At 45.4% G+C, this 15,978-nt stretch overlaps 1 protein-coding gene across 6 annotated transcripts in view; it reads right to left on the reverse strand.

The window, feature by feature from the left end:
- Positions 1–15,978, reverse strand: part of SIPA1L1 (signal induced proliferation associated 1 like 1) — a 232,494-nt gene that overhangs the window by 98,129 nt on the left and 118,387 nt on the right. For all 6 annotated transcript variants that reach the window (XM_044272804.1, XM_044272806.1, XM_044272807.1 and 3 more), the window contains one exon: positions 1,604–1,734. In XM_044272804.1, coding sequence (XP_044128739.1) covers positions 1,604–1,734 — 131 coding nt within the window. The remainder of the gene's footprint in view (positions 1–1,603; positions 1,735–15,978) is intronic.

The raw sequence follows: 15,978 nt of genomic DNA on the forward strand, positions 1-15,978 counted from the left end.
TTGAACTGAGTGTGCACGAAGACCCAGAGGCCGTGTTCCTCCTCATACATTAGGGACATGATTACGGCTGAGAATAAAAATAATTTATAAATTGTACTCCTATTCCATGGACTTTGAGTCTGGGTTCACAAGTGACCGATTAGATGCGGATTTTTGTGCAGCAGATCTGCGGCGTTGTACAGTACCAGCAAAGTGGACGAGCTTTCAGCAACTCAGAAACTGGCGGCTTTAAATCTGCAGCATGTCAATTTATACGGCTGATTCCACCCTTTTGAATGCAAGCGTCTAATCTGCAGATTTTGGGCAACAAAATCCAAAACGAGTGAACGCACCCTTAACGCGTGATATAACGCACCAAAATGGCGATGACCAGATACAACCGGGGAGAGCGCGCTAACCATGTGAGCTAACAATTTAGATTAAAAAGTTACTGTTTACAGCTAGATATAAAAATGTAAAAAGAGATTGTCCAAGACTTGAATACTGATGATCTATCCTCAAAATAGGTCATCAATGCCTGATCAGTAGGGGTCTGACTCCTGAGACCCCTATCAATCAGCTGTAGGATGGTGCTGCAGTGCTCAGGTCAGCGACTCTTCCTTGACCTGCCACGTCATGTCCATAGTTCACATGGCCTTTCTGCAGCTCGTCCCGTTCATCTGAGCTGCCATACCCAAGCACAGTTGCTATACAATGTATGGCACTGTGCTTACTACACAATAAGGAGGCCCCTACAAACAGCTGATCGGTGGAGGGGCTAGGAATCAGACACCCGCTGATCAGATATTGATGAGCTATCCTGAGGACATCCTGGACGAACCCTTTAAAAAGTTTGCAAAGAGAGTAGAAGAAATATTCAGTTTTATTTCCAGAAAGAGCGCCACTCCTATCCGCAGGCTGGATCTAGTATTACAGCTCCAATCAGGTGAACTGAGCAGAGCTGTAATATCAGACATCCCATAGACAAGAACTTCACTTTCGAATGAGGTTAAAGGAGTTGTGCAGTGACATAATATTGATGGGCTATCCTCAGGATAGGTCATTAATATCAGGCTGGCGGGGGACCAACTACTGGCAACCCCACCGATCGACTGTTTGAAGGGGTCACGGCGCTTGTACAAGTGCTGCTTCCTCTTCGAAGTTTACCAACATGTTGACTCCTTTGCAGCAGCACTGCAGTGTAAATCACATAAATGGGACGAGCAGTTGCAATTCTGCTGCGCTGCTGCTGCTGCAAAGGAGACGAAATGCAGGTAAACTCTGAAGAGGGCGCAGCGCTGGCACGCTCAGCTGATCGGCAGGGATACCAGGAATGCGACACCAGCTGATCGGATATTGGTGACCTTTCCTTAGGACAGAACATCAATATTACGCCACTGCACTAACTCCTTTAACTTCCCCCTTACCATGCTGAAAACTGCTTGTACATTACTGGGTGCAGCACATTGAAAATAGTAGTAAGGCGCGAGTGCTACATTCCCACCACTTTTTCTGCCATTTAAACATTTTTTATTATTATTATTTTTTCCCCCCACCGATTTTGAATGTGAAAACTGAAAAGCAAATCGATTTACTAATATGCCTTTGTGAAAAGCGTTTTTACCTCACTGGTTCGAAAGATGATCCGATAATTGTACTGGGGTCCATTTTCTTTCGCATCTTCCAATTTTTCTCTTCGGATACTCACAGCCACTGGACCGAGACTCTCCTCAGATCCAAAGTAATTCCAGTGCTCTGAAAAAATAAAAAAAAAACTGAGTTATACAAGGCATGTACAATCCTACAACATATTAGCTGATAGAAGGGTCTGTCGTGTATCAGTAGAGATACTGAAAAATGTCACTTCTACAAAATAAATCCATTTCATATAATTAGATTGGTATTGGCTTAAAGGGATAAAAAAAAAAAAATCAAAAAAGGTCAGAATGGCATTAAAAAAATGAGATACTCATTGAACATCCACTGCTCCCGCTCTGCTGGCCTTTTTACTTCCTGGTCCCTCTCGACACATAGGAAATAACCACTCGGCCAATCACAGGTTGAGGCAGGCCACCGCTGCAGCCAGTGATTGGTTGAGGTCACTTCCTGTGTGTCGAAAGGAAGCAAGAAGTAGAGATAAGCGGGGAAATGGGAAGTGTTGGAATGGAAGTGGTGGAAGATTGGTGAGGCGTGTGTCCCCATTTTTTTATGTCATTCTGACCCTTTAGAATTACAAGCCGCACACCCCCTTTAACAGCATGCGGCTTTCTAATAATCTGTATGAAATGAAACACCGAAGAATTGAGCGCACTGAATATAGAGAGGCTACGTATTACACTTGGCATTACGATATGTGGAAGCAGAGGCTGGTACATGTGTGTCTCCGGCTCTGTTCACACTTTGATTTTCTATAGCACCAACAAATATCCTGGGAAAATCTCCTGACATATAGGCCAATCCTGTGAACCTGTTGTAGGCAAAGCCAGGTGGGTGAGATGAAAGGAATCCAGAAGGCTGTTTAGTTTCAGCAAAGTATAGTTTGATGGAGCTGGTTTATTCAGACTGTTTATGGGCTGGATTTGAAAAAAAAATGGTAGGTAGGATTGGTAGAGGGACCTACCATTCCACCCCACTCCAGTACAGCTATTCCCCCTAGCCTGAAGTGTTGGCAGGTGTAATCACTGGGACAGTCACTGGGGAATAAACAGAGGCCTCAGTTCCTCACTCTGGGTCAGAGACTTGAAGCTGGTAGACCTCTCTCCTGTGAAGTGTCTTATATGCATGGGATTTGTACCTAGGGGAGGTAGAAACCAATGTTTAGTTAGCACCCAGAGGGGTCACGATTTTGATTTAAATGTTTATGGTTTATTTTGGTGCTGTGCATTCATCCCAAATGCTTGTATAATTTGGATGCCTTGTTTTGTTCTGGATACAAAATAAACAGAGTTTGGACTTTTAAGACTGTTGAACCCAGTGACGTTTGTCATCGCCGGCCCTGTTCACACACAGAGTCCCTAAACTACACTGAACTAAAATATAAACGCAACACTTTTGGTTTTGCTCCCATTTTGCATGAGTTGAACTCAAAGATCTGAAACATTTTCTACATACAAAAAAAGATCCATTACTCTCAAATATTGTTCACAAATCTGTCTAAATTTGTGTCAGTGAGCACTTCTCCTTTGCCAAGATAATCCATCCCACCCTACAGGTGTGGTATATCAAGGTGCTGATTAGACAGCATGAATATTGCACAGGTGTGCCTTAGACTGCTCACAATAAAAGGCCACTCTTAAATGTGCACAGTTTTGCCTTACTGCAGGGGGAGGGGGGGGGGGGCAGAAAACCAGTCAGTATCTGGTGTGGCCACCATTTGCCTCACATAGTGCAACACATCTCCGTCGTAAAGAGTTGATCAGGTTGCTGATTGTGGCCTGTGGAATGTTGGTCCACTCCTCTTCAGTAGTTGTGCGAAATTGCAGAATATTGGCAGGAACTTGAACACGCTGTCGTGATCCAGAGCATCCCAAACATGCTCAATGGGTGACATGTCCGGTGAGTATGCTGGCCATGCAAGAACTGTGATGTTTTCAGCCTCCAGGAATTGTGCACAGATCCTTGCAATATGGGGCCGTGCATTACCATGCTGCAACATGAGGTGATGGTCGTGGATAAATGGCACAACAATGGATCTCGTCACGGTATCTTTGTGCATTCAAAATGCCTTCAATAAAATGCACCTGTGTTCGTTGTCCATAACATACACCTCCCCATACCATAACCCCACCGCCACCATGGGCCACTCGATCCACAACGTTGACGTCAGCAAACCGCTTAACCACACGACGCCACACACGGTGACTGCCATCTGCCCTGAACAGTAAAAAAACGGGACTCATCCGTGAGCAGAACGCCTCTCCAATGTGCCAGACGCCATAGAATGTGATCATTTGCCCACTCAAGTCTGTTACAATGACGAACTGCAGTCAGGTCCAGACCCCCATCAGGACGACGAGCATGGAGATGAGCTTCCCTAAGACGGTGTCTGACAGTTTGTGCAGAAATGTTTGGGTTATGCAAACCGATTGTTGCTGCAGCTGTCCGGGTGGCTGGTCTCAGACGATCATGGAGGTGAACATGCTGGATGTGGAGGTCCTGGTGCTGGTGTGGTTACACGTGGTCTGCGGTTGTGAGGCTGGTTGGATGTACTGCCAAATTATCTGATACGCCTATGGAGACGGCTTATGGTAGAGAAATGAACATTTATTGCACGGGCAACAGCTCTGGTAGATCAATTGCATACTCCCTCAAACGTTGCGACATCTGTGGCATTGTGCTGTGTGATCAAACTGTGCACATTTCAGAGTGGCCTTTTATTGTGGGCAGTCTAAGGCACACCTGTGCAATATTAATGCTGTCTAATCAGCACCTTGATATGCCACACCTGTGAGGTGGGATGGATTATCTCGGCAAAGGAGAAGTGCTCACTAACACAGATTTAGACAGATTTGTGAACAATATATGAGAGTAATAGGTCTTTTGGGTATGTAGAAAATGTTTCAGATCATTGAGTTCAGCTCATGCAAAATGGGAGCAAAACCGTAAGTGTTACGTTTATATTTTTGTTCAGTGTATATATAAATAGATTTGCATAGAGCTTTAGACTACATGCACACGATCATGATTGCGTGCGGATTTTATGCGCGGATTTGCGTGCGGAAAATCCGCACCGTAGGTCATGTACATTGTATTCTATGAGAATTTGAAATTCTTAATGCACATGATGCAGATTTTTTCCGCGCGCATTTTGACCTGACCGGATTTTCTTCATTCACTTAGTGAAATCCGCACCAAATCCGCACCAATTAATGCGGATTGACCGCACAGATTTGCCTGCGAACACCTGCGGATTTCAGTGCGATTTCTCCGCACATGAATCCTAAACGTGTGCATGTACCCTAAATATATCATCATATCTACCTAAATATAATACATCATGTCAGTAGTATTTAAAAGGGTTTGCCAGGATTTTATAGGTCATCAGTATCTGATAGGTGGGGGTCCGGGACCCCCACGATCAGCTGTCTCAGCTCACCAAGCACAGAGCCGTATAGTGGCTGTGTTTGATATCACGCTCAGCATCATTCACTGCACAAAGGCCATGTGACCGATGAACATGTTGTCACTGGTCTAGGAAAAGCTGAGACAAGGTTGTGGCACAGCACTACTTTCTCAAATAACTGATCGCCGGGGGTCCCGGGGGTCTGATCCTCACCAATCAGATACTGATGACCTATCCTGACTTTAGGGCATCAGTATTAAAGTCTCAGAAAATCCCTTTAATAAAAAAATAAATAAATATAGAAATAACAAAAATAGACAATGGTATATATAATAAGTCGGGAAAGAAGAGCATATAGGAGCTGACACATAAAAGTAGGCACAACCTCAATGACATCAGAACAAGCAACAATACACAGTAGCAAGGCCAATTCGTTAGAGTAAAATCCCAATGGGCATCAAAAGGGAGCTTGTATTTTCCCGCTGCCATGTATTATAACCATATTTCATCTGAACATTACTTGGCAACATAAGAAAAGAGTTAAGCAGGTGAATAATCCAATCCATTAATAGTCAATTGAACAGAAGCGCCCCTCGCACGTACAGGACAGCTGCCCTTTTTCTGCACAGATGCATCTACAACAAAGGGCAAAACTCCAGCGAGTAGCCCCCGTTTAAAAGACCAAACTAAATGTCACACCGACTGTTTTATTAATACTTTATAGGTCACCTCATTAACTAAACGTGTGATCTCAGTGACTGCGGCGCTCTCATTGTAACGGTATGGCATGAGCCGGCGTGCTATAAAAACCAAAATCACAGCAAAAACAGAATAAAAAAAGCAATTAAAGGGGCCCTCCACCTACTCTCCAGGATGTATTAGAACAGCACAGCTCTGCTACAATGTCATCCTGTAGACGTGACCCAGAAATAAAACGGAAATTAGGAAAATAAATCCATTACATCTTCCCCATAGCTTGTGAGCTTCCTATTTTATGATGGCCATTACAGATCTAGCAAACCTTAACTTTTAGTACGAGAATCTCACTGCTGCAGCAAGCTTTATCCTGACTTTTATGGATCAAATTAGAGTATGTTGCAACTGTGTAATGAATGCGTTAAGTGTCAAGTTAAAGGGCATCTGTCAGCAGTTTTGTACCTATGACACTGGCTGACCTGTTACATGTGCGCTTGGCAGCTGAAGGCATCTGTGTTGGTCCCATGTTCATATGTGCCCGCATTGCTGAGAAAAATGATGTTTTAATATATGCAAATGAGCCTCTAGGAGCAACGGGGGCGTTGCTGTTACACCTAGAGGCTCAGCTCTCTCTTCAACTGCCGAATCCTCTGCACTTTGACAGGGCCAGGCATTGAAAATTTAATCACACCTGTTAGAGTGGAGAGAGAGAGAGGCAGTTGCAGAGAGAGCAGAGCCTCTAGGTGTAATGACAACGCCCCCGTTGGTCCTAGAAGCTCATTTGCATATATTAAAATATAATTTTTCTCAGCAATGCGGGCACATAAGAACATGGGACCAACACAGATGCCTTCAGCTGCCAAGCGCACATGTAACAGGTCAGCTACATCTGTAGTGTGTTAGACTGGTAGCCTACATATAAATGTTCCTATACAAAAAATCATGGCATCACAGAGGGACCAGAATAGCACCATATTTACCACAGAGAACCGGTACACATGGGACTAAATCAGGAATCCGAAGGTACTCCTAGCAAACCACCAAGGTGCTGACCGTTCATCTCGCTCATTTGTACAGCAGTTACGGAATATTTAGTGTGCCTGCATCTGACCCACTTTCTAAAAACCGGACAACCTTACATCCTATAGCGGGGATGCACAACCTGCGGCCCTTCAGCTGTTGCAAAACTACAATTCCCAGCATCCCTGGCCAGCTTACAGCTATTAGGGCATGCTGGGAGTTGTAGTTTGGCAACAGCTGGAGGGCCGCAGGTTGAGCAACCCTGTCCTATCGCAAATATATATGCCATGCCATGGTACTGTAAAGCAAGGGAAAAAAACAAGTCCAGCAAATCACAGTGTACACCTATTAACGGCTTTCTTGGAGAATTGTTTAATTTGAAAAATGGGTCAGAAGTTATTAAATATAAAAAAACAAAAACAACCATCAATACTCCCCTTCACCAATCACCAGCCGCTGCCGTTCCAGCACTGGTCCGATCCCTTCTGTTCTCCACTTCCTGCTCCCTGGCTTGACACAGAGGAAATGGCTTGGACAACTCATGCAGCCAATCGCTGGCCACAACTTCACCTGCCTCAGCCAGCACCGGACAGACCAAGCCACGTCCAGTGCGGCAAGCCAGAGAGCAGGGAACGGAGGAGCATCGCAACGATAGTGTCTAGAGATTGGCAAGAATTTATTTACTTATTTTTTAACTCCTTCTGACCCTTTTGTTCCCCAAATAGCATGATTGCCCTAAAACCCCTTAAAATCTTGCAACGCTGAGCACAGATTAATAAGAGCCTTAGATGCATTTTCCTTCCTCAGCCTTCATTGTTTTTCCCATTATAGCATCCATAATATTCTTTAATTCCAAGTGGGTGGCTCTACAATTAGGACCCCGTGCTGGTATCAGTCAAATTAGCGAGAGAGCAAGGAAATAATGCAGTTTATGAATAGGCTCTTATGCAACCTCCCATCTGAATGGCTCTAGATTCAGCCATTGTCAAATGTGTATTTATAGCAGAAGCAAATCTGCAGTAAAAATGTTATATGACGACGACAGGTCGCGGCACTTCCCACACACTTCTGAAACCATTTGTCTCGTGCACGTCCATCATATACTCCAGATGGGAACCGACAAAGTGAAGGCGACATTCTATGTGATCTGTTTCCGCTCAAAAAGCAAAGCTTTCAGTGGGTCAATAGATAAGGCTTCATTCACATTGGCGTCAGAGGCTCCATTAGAGAGTGTCCTATATCAGATGTCCCCATTAAGGCCTCATGCACACGACAGTATTTTTTTGCGGTCCGCAAAAAGGGGTTCCGTTGTTCCGTGATCCGTGTCTGTTTTTGTTTCCATGTGTCTTCCTTTATTTTTGGAGGATCTCCAGACATGAAGGAAAGTCAAGTTTGCCATACAAATGATAGAGAAAAAAAACTGACGCGGACGACAATCTTGTGTGCCTCCGTGTTTTTTGCCGGACCCATTGACTTGAATGGGTCCGCGAACCGTTGTCCGTGAAAAAAATAGGACAGGTCATATTTTTTTCACTGACTGGAAACACAGATCACGGTCGCGGATGACAAACGGTGCATTAGCCGAGTTTTCAACGGACCCATTGAAAGTCAATGGGTCCGCAGAAAATCACGGAAAACGGAACAACGGACACGGGACACAACAACGGTCGTCTGCATGAGGCCTAAAGGGGTTATGCCAGGACTGATGTAAAAAAATAAAAATCAGACCTCATATAGTACAGGACAATATCCTTCTAACAAAGGCTACTTTCACACTTGTGTTTGGTGCGGATCAGTCATGGATCTGCACAGACTGATCCGTTCAGATAATACAACAGTCTGCATCCGTTTGTATAATCTTTAACATCCGTCTTGAACACCATTGAAAGTTAATGGGGGACGGATCCGTTTTCTATTGTGCCAGATTGTGTCATAGAAAACGGATCCGTCCCCACTGACTTACATTGTGTGTCAGAACGGATCAGTTTGGCTCAGATTCGTCAGACGGACACCAAAACGCTGCAGGCAAGGTTTTGGTGTCCACCTCCAAAGAGGAATGGAGACGGAACGGAGGCGAACTGAGCGGATCCTTTTCCATTCAGAATGCATTAGGGCAAAACTGATCCGTTTTGGACCGCTTCTGAGAGCCCTGAACGGATCTCACAAAACGGAAAGCCAAAACGCCAGTGTGAAAGTAGCCAAAGCTAGAACCAGTCCTGTACATCACATGGAGCCAGAGATCTCACCGTTCATTGCTTCAACTGCTCTGCTAGATTAATTTCAGGCTGGCCGATCTGGGGGCGTTCATTCGCAAGGAGCGTGTGCTTTGCGCCGCAGCGCTTTCCCTGTGACTGCCAGAGCTTCTAATAGAACACATGCCTGGTAGAAGTCGAAGATTTAAATTGAGCGCACGCGACCACCTCAGTGAGGTGGACAAGAAATAATGAAAATAAACAGCAGGTGGCGGTATACACATACATTTTATTGACTAGCTCAGTGACTATACATGCAATTACAGAAGTATTGAGATCCAGGTGCTGGGTTGAAAAATGGAGACTATTTGTCGTGGTACACCCCCTTTAACAGAAGCACCATTGGTTTCAGAGATACGTCGGATCCAGCATTTTCACCAGTTTTTTCAACATGGATTTTGGCGCGGATTCTGCACCCCAAAAATGATTGAACTAAGTGCCACCCAATGAAACCCACTGACTAAAATGGGGTCCATCGGGTTTCCGTCAGGGAGTCCGGCGCTTTACCACAAAAAATAGCACAGTACACTCTTCTATTTTGTCCAGCATTGTTAACGGAAACTGCGATGGAGGCCTCCAATACAGATGTGAACGCAGCCTAACAGAACAGCTTGGTTAAAATATAAGAAAAAAATTAAATAAAAATAAAAAATTTTTGTCAAGGTGGATAACAGAGGAACAATATTATCATTAGCATATAATGACTCGATGGAGGCACAATAGATTTGGGGTGATGGAGTGTTTCCTAAAAAGGAATCATTCATGAGAAAATGCCAGGTGGTTTTAGGTCTAAAATTTTCAGTGACGCTTTTTCCATAATAAAATGTGTGAAATCTTGCAGTTATCCCACTGAGCCTCACAACAGGCTGACACTTCCTGTTCTGAACAGACCAATTCTCCCGAGTCATTTCATTATCATCACAAGCATGATTACAATGACAGGTCACACCTCTATTATAGGGCCAGCCAGAGGCAGATAACACGTTCAAAGTGCCAAGTAGCCAGCTCGCAAAACAGGAACCCGGGGCACGTAAAATGCAGGACAGCACCAACACCGAGCAAATGTAGAAGAAACCTGCCGCCCGCTGCGGTAAAAAACATCCAAGAATTATTGAAGCATGTGAACAGGCACAGTCTGATTAGCTGACGCGCTTTGGATGCGTCTTATCGGCACCCTTAATCCTAACATACTGATACAGACCAGAGACTGCAGCCTAATGCTGGGTTCACATCTGCTGGTGGTAATCCGGCAGTCTTTTCCGGCGCAGGATCATACGATCATACGACCTTTTTTTAAACATATAAAACAATAATGTAAAAAAATTAAATCTTGATTCGACCACTGATAATAGGTGACGGTCACTGCTCACTACCTCCCCCTCCCTGCACAACGACCTCTACACAGGTCACAGAGCATGCTCACAATACTCTACCATAGAAGGTAATGAACATCTGCATTCTATCGGTTGCTATGTGCTACATGGACGCTCTCTGAATGGCAGGATGGCTGTCCTATAATCATGTACATAAAATATTGTTAACAAAAATCTTCACCAAAAAATAAAACATATTAGAAGCAAAAAAATATAATGCATCACTATATGGTTTTAATTGGTAAAAAAATCTAGGTAATATTTTCCCTTGTAGGCTGATATAAGCTACCCTGATCGTACGGTTTCTCATGAGTAATATGTTTGCTTCACTACAATCTCTGTCCCAAGCCACAACAAGGTGTGTTACACCATTACCCAGAAATTAATGCTAAAGGTCAGCATTATTTAGCCACTTCTCCTTCAATGTATAAAGAACCCAGTGAAGGTATCACCAGTTACTTCCTGCATTCTGAAGATCAGTCAGCATAAAACGCATAAAACAGGAATCATGTTCAGTGATTGGCATTGATGGGAATTAACCGCCTCTTAGATGGCTGGCATATTGTTAGGATATGGCACCAATGTCAGATAGGTGAAGGTCCCATCTCTGGGACCAGCACCTCTCTCTAGAATGGGGCCCCAAAGTCAACCAGGGTGCACCACGCAAGGGTGGCCACCTTCCCTTCACTTTTATGGGTGTGCAGAAAATAGCTGAGCTCTCTTACTTTGGGGGCCCAGTTCTGGAGATAGGTGCAGGTCTCAGAGGTGGGACCAGCACCTATCTGACATATCTGGGGGGCCTATCCTAGCCACATGCCACCAATGGTCCAGATGGAAATACCGCTTTAATGATGCAACAGGAATCACTGGACCAGACCAGTGCTGTTCTAGTCCACGAATGAGGTCTAGTTCCGGGTAGTAACTATAGAAATACTAGGGATGGAGGCGGCCACAACCCTAGAGGTTTTACAGCATAATAAAATATAGCCATGCCGTTTAAAGGCTCTTTAATATCAGCAGTCAAAGGAAAAAGGCTTAAGTGTCAGAAGACAAAGTTTCATTGATATGGTCTTTTATTATATTTTTACATTTATACTTTGAAACCTCAAATCGCCTCCAACCTCCAATCAAAGTGTAATGGTCAAGATGCTGGAAATGAAATGACCAGACATGTTTTAGGTCTTACCCGTCATCTACTTTAATAGCTAGACACCTGACCTACCCTCTTGCCTGTATAATAAAGATATGCCAAAAGGTGTCCATAGCCTTTAAAGATGCTGTGTACCAATTCCCAGACCTCGCAGACTGGTGGGACCCATGTCGCGGTCATACTTACCAAACCCCCTGCACGGAGTCCCAGCTCGTTCGCTTTCCGGGCTCCGCTGCTGGTCTCAGTTCCTTCTATGTAAACTTCTGGTTTGAAGCCGCTGCAGCCAGTGTATCTGCTCGCCCTGTGTCACATGACCATTTGACATGATGCAAGGGGAGCAGTGGCCAGTAACTGGCTGGAGGGACCCAAGATGAGCAGCAGAGGCCGGGGAGCGAAAGACCAGTCAAGACCAAGCACCAGGCAAGTTTGATCACCAACGTGGGTATGAGAGGTCTGGAAATGAGTTCACAACCCCATCAAATGGGTTGTCTCATTACAACTTATCCTCTATAGATCTGATCGTGGAGGTCCGACTGCTGGAGTCCCTGCCAATCATTAGAATGGGGCCCAACTTGAATGGAGCGGTGGACATACATGCAAGCTGATGCTCCATTCAACTGTATGAGATTGCCAGGGGTAGCCAAGTACAAGCACTCTTTCCTACAGCTCCATTTAATTGGGGGACCATTGTCCCCTGCTCTAGTGATCGCCACAGGCATCAGCGGTCGGATAGCTGCCGATTGGACAATTATCCCTAATCCTGTGGGCAGGACAAAAGTTGTTGTAATGGGACAACCCCTTTAACAAGTATTAGAACGTATCGATTCAGAGAGAGGACAAAGTGGGCCATGGGCCATATTCCAGCAGTTTCCTCCATATTCTAACAGCTAAATGACCAAATCCCACATTCAGCGCTGAGCAACACTGAATGTGATAGGTCAAAGCTCATACTGAAGACCCCTCCCCCACAGACTAACGCTAAGGCTGGACAATTCACTGCAAAGTATCAGAATAATGGTGCAAGGGGACATAAAAAAAAAAAAAAGTTTTAATAGTTTTGAATATAGTGTAATAAAACAGATACTCAATAAAATATCAATTTTTTTGCTTTAGGCTATGTTTATGTCTGCATTGTAGACTCCATTTTGGAGGGTCCGTTGCAGATCCTATCAAAATTGCAAAAACACATGGCACAGCATGCAGCGCTCAGTTTCTGGTACAATGATGGAAGTCATGATGGAAATCCAATACCCAATGAGGTACAATAGGCCTCGTTGGTGTTTGTTATGCGACGGATCAGTCGTCATTTTCATTTGTCTGTTTCTAGAACATGCGGTTGTCACGGGATGCCGACGAGGCGCTCGCTCTCCTCAGCGCAGTCAGCGTCCCGCCTCTGTGCAGGAGAGAGGACGCGTGCAGCGTCCTCGTCTCTTAGGTGATAGGGGTCGGGACGGACCGGCCGCGCACATCTCCTCATCCCGGCCGGCGTCCTTAGTTCCCCCGGCAAGCAGGGGAGGTCTGAGCACCGAGCTGGGCACTCGGTGCTCAGCTGTATTCAGCAGCATGGGTCATGTGACGCTGGCCACGTCACATGACCCCAGCTAGTCAGTATTTAACAGGCAGACTGCTGGTCACAGGTTGCCTGTTAATTAGGTTCATTTGCGATTCTGTTACCTGGCATACTTACCTGTTCCTGTGTTCCCTGACGATCCTCTTCCTGCTCCTCCTGTACTGCGCTGTTCACCTGGTATTCCGACCACGGCTTCCACCTGACGATTCTCTGCAGACTCCAGTGGTACTTTATTACTCTCCTGGTATTTGACCCCGGATTCTCCTGAGTATTCTCTGCTTACTTCATTTGTACTTCGTTGCTGTCTTGGTATTGACTCTGTCCGTTCACTATCCGTTGTTTGTCTTGTCTGTCCTCCCAGCACGTATTCTAAGCTAGGGACTGCCGTCCAGTTGTCCCCTGTCATCAGGACTTGCGAGGCAAGTAGGCAGGGCCAGGGGTGAGGGTGGAGCGCAGTGGTCACTATCCTCCCCCTTGTGTGTGTGTGTGTATGTGACCGTTACAGCGGTGATGCATTCTGTTTGATGGCCATACATAAATACAATGCTAGAGAGTTGTACTAAGCCACCAAGTAATACTTGATCAATTTTGACTCTTGAATACGTTAATTTGTGGTCCTTCTGGGAAAGGCCTGTGGTTGTTCTCCAGACCTCAGAAACCACAATATTACCGGTATATAATGCAAGGGCTTCCTACTGGAGAACCTTGAGAAGTACTTTCTTTATGTTCTGCAAGCACAAAACTAAGCTTAAAGGAAGTACATCTTGAGAATATAAATACAGACTGGTAAGGGCTCTTTCACATCTGCGTTCTTTTCTTCCGGCATAGAGTTCCGTCGTCGGGGCTCTATGCCGGAAGAATACTGATCAGGATTATCCTAATGCATTCTGAATGGACAGTCCGTCCTTCAGGATGCATCAGGATGTCTTCAAATCCGGAACACTTGCCGCAAGGCCGGATCCGGAATGAATGCCCATTGAAAGGCATTGATCCGGATCCGGCCTTAAGCTAAACGTCGTTTAGGCGCATTGCCGGATGCGACGTTTAGCTTTTTCTCAATGGTTACCATGGCTGCCGGGACGCTAAAGTCCTGGCAGCCATGGTAAAGTGTAGCGGGGGAGCAGTATACTTACCGTCCGTGCGGCTCCCGGGGCGCTCCAGAGTGACGTCAGGGCGCCCCAAGCGCATGGATGACGTGATCGCATGGATCACATGATCCATGCGCATGGGGCGCTCTGACGTCACTCTGGAGCGCCCCGGGAGCCGCACGGACTGTAAGTATACCGCTCCCCCGCTCCCCGCTCCTACTATGGCAACCAGGACTTTAATAGCGTCCTGGCTGCCATAGTAACACTGAAAGCATTTTGAAGACGGATCCGTCTTCAAATGCTTTCAGTACACTTGCGTTTTTCCGGATCAGGCGTGTAATTCCGGCAAGTGGAGTACACGCCGGATCCGGACAACGCAAGTGTGAAAGAGGCCTAACTCGGAACCGAAGAAGAGTTCGTTTTCAAGTGGTTTTCCATTTTAAAAATCAACTATCGAAGTTATTCAACAAAGTCGCGCAAGACTACTTAAGATGTTACATGGGCAAAGGTGACCATGTCCTTCAGACATTTAGTGAACTATTTAAAAAATGTATAAAAGAACAAGCAGCATACCTTCTGCACCCCAATGGCATGGTGAAGCTGGGACATGAAAGGGTTTCCTTATGGAGACCATGAAGACCTGTTACTGCCAAGTAGGCCACTTCTGGTTATATATTTCCCACAGGTACAAATCTGCTGACAGATGCCCTTTAATGTATACATCCTGGCGTGTGAACACAGCCCAAGTACTGTAGACGCCTAAGATAAACTAGTGATCATGGGAGCAGACATTTGTGGATCTCCTCTCTGTAATTACACTGTAGGGTACCATGGTCAGCAAAGAGATGGTCAATTTTAGTCGTGGGTTCCCTTCTTTTTCTTCTCCATTGATGAAGCATGCAAGGAAAAGGATCATTAAAACTTTGATATATTAAAAATAGACATTTCTTGCAAAAGCTCAATATTAGCACACCGCCCACAATCGGTGACACTTGCGTTACAGTGTGTCATTAGCTCCTGACCAAGGTGATGTGGGAGGAACTAGTAAAAATAGCATCCGGCATCGGTAACATGCAGGGGGATCTGACTTGCATTTGCACAACGCATCTCCTTAAGAGGTTCATGCTCTAGAGCAATAATGACACCTTTCCAGAACATTTCAGATTGATGTGTGACTCAGTAAAGCAATGCTATCGTTTTTAAACCTATCATAATGTACATGTTCTGGCAGCTACAAGCAGTTCCCTTTCTCAAGGGCTTTCTGACAACCCATTCCCACGGAATTTGACAACTCATTTTCTTGGAGTTGCTGACAACTCCCTCTCAGCGGCTTTCTGATGACCCCTTCTTGTGAGAGTTCCAGGGAGTCCCTTTTCTTGAGCTTTCTGGCGACCCCTTTTTGTGGGTTTCGTGGTGACCCCATCTCGTGGCTTTCCTGACAACCCCATCTCGTGGCTTTCCTGACAACCCCATCTCGTGGCTTTCCTGACAACCCCATCTCGTGGCTTTCCTGACAATCCCATCACGTGGGCTTCCTGGCAGCCACTTCTCGTGAGCTTTCTGCCGACCGCTTCTCGTGAGCTTTCTGGCGACCCCTTCTCATAGCCTTTCTGACTACCATTTACAAGGGTTTTCTAATAATATTATTTACCTGCAACCAGGTAAATATACCTAGTGCTCCCTTATCTCAGGCTACACAACAGCAGCTTCTCACCTGTGCTGACTGGCTGACAATCACAGACTGCTTTCCATTGGGCAGGCTTCTCACTGAGCACACTGGATGGTAAG

Source organism: Bufo gargarizans, chromosome 11 (genome assembly GCF_014858855.1).
Source record: "Bufo gargarizans isolate SCDJY-AF-19 chromosome 11, ASM1485885v1, whole genome shotgun sequence".
NCBI classification, from domain to species: domain Eukaryota; kingdom Metazoa; phylum Chordata; class Amphibia; order Anura; family Bufonidae; genus Bufo; species Bufo gargarizans.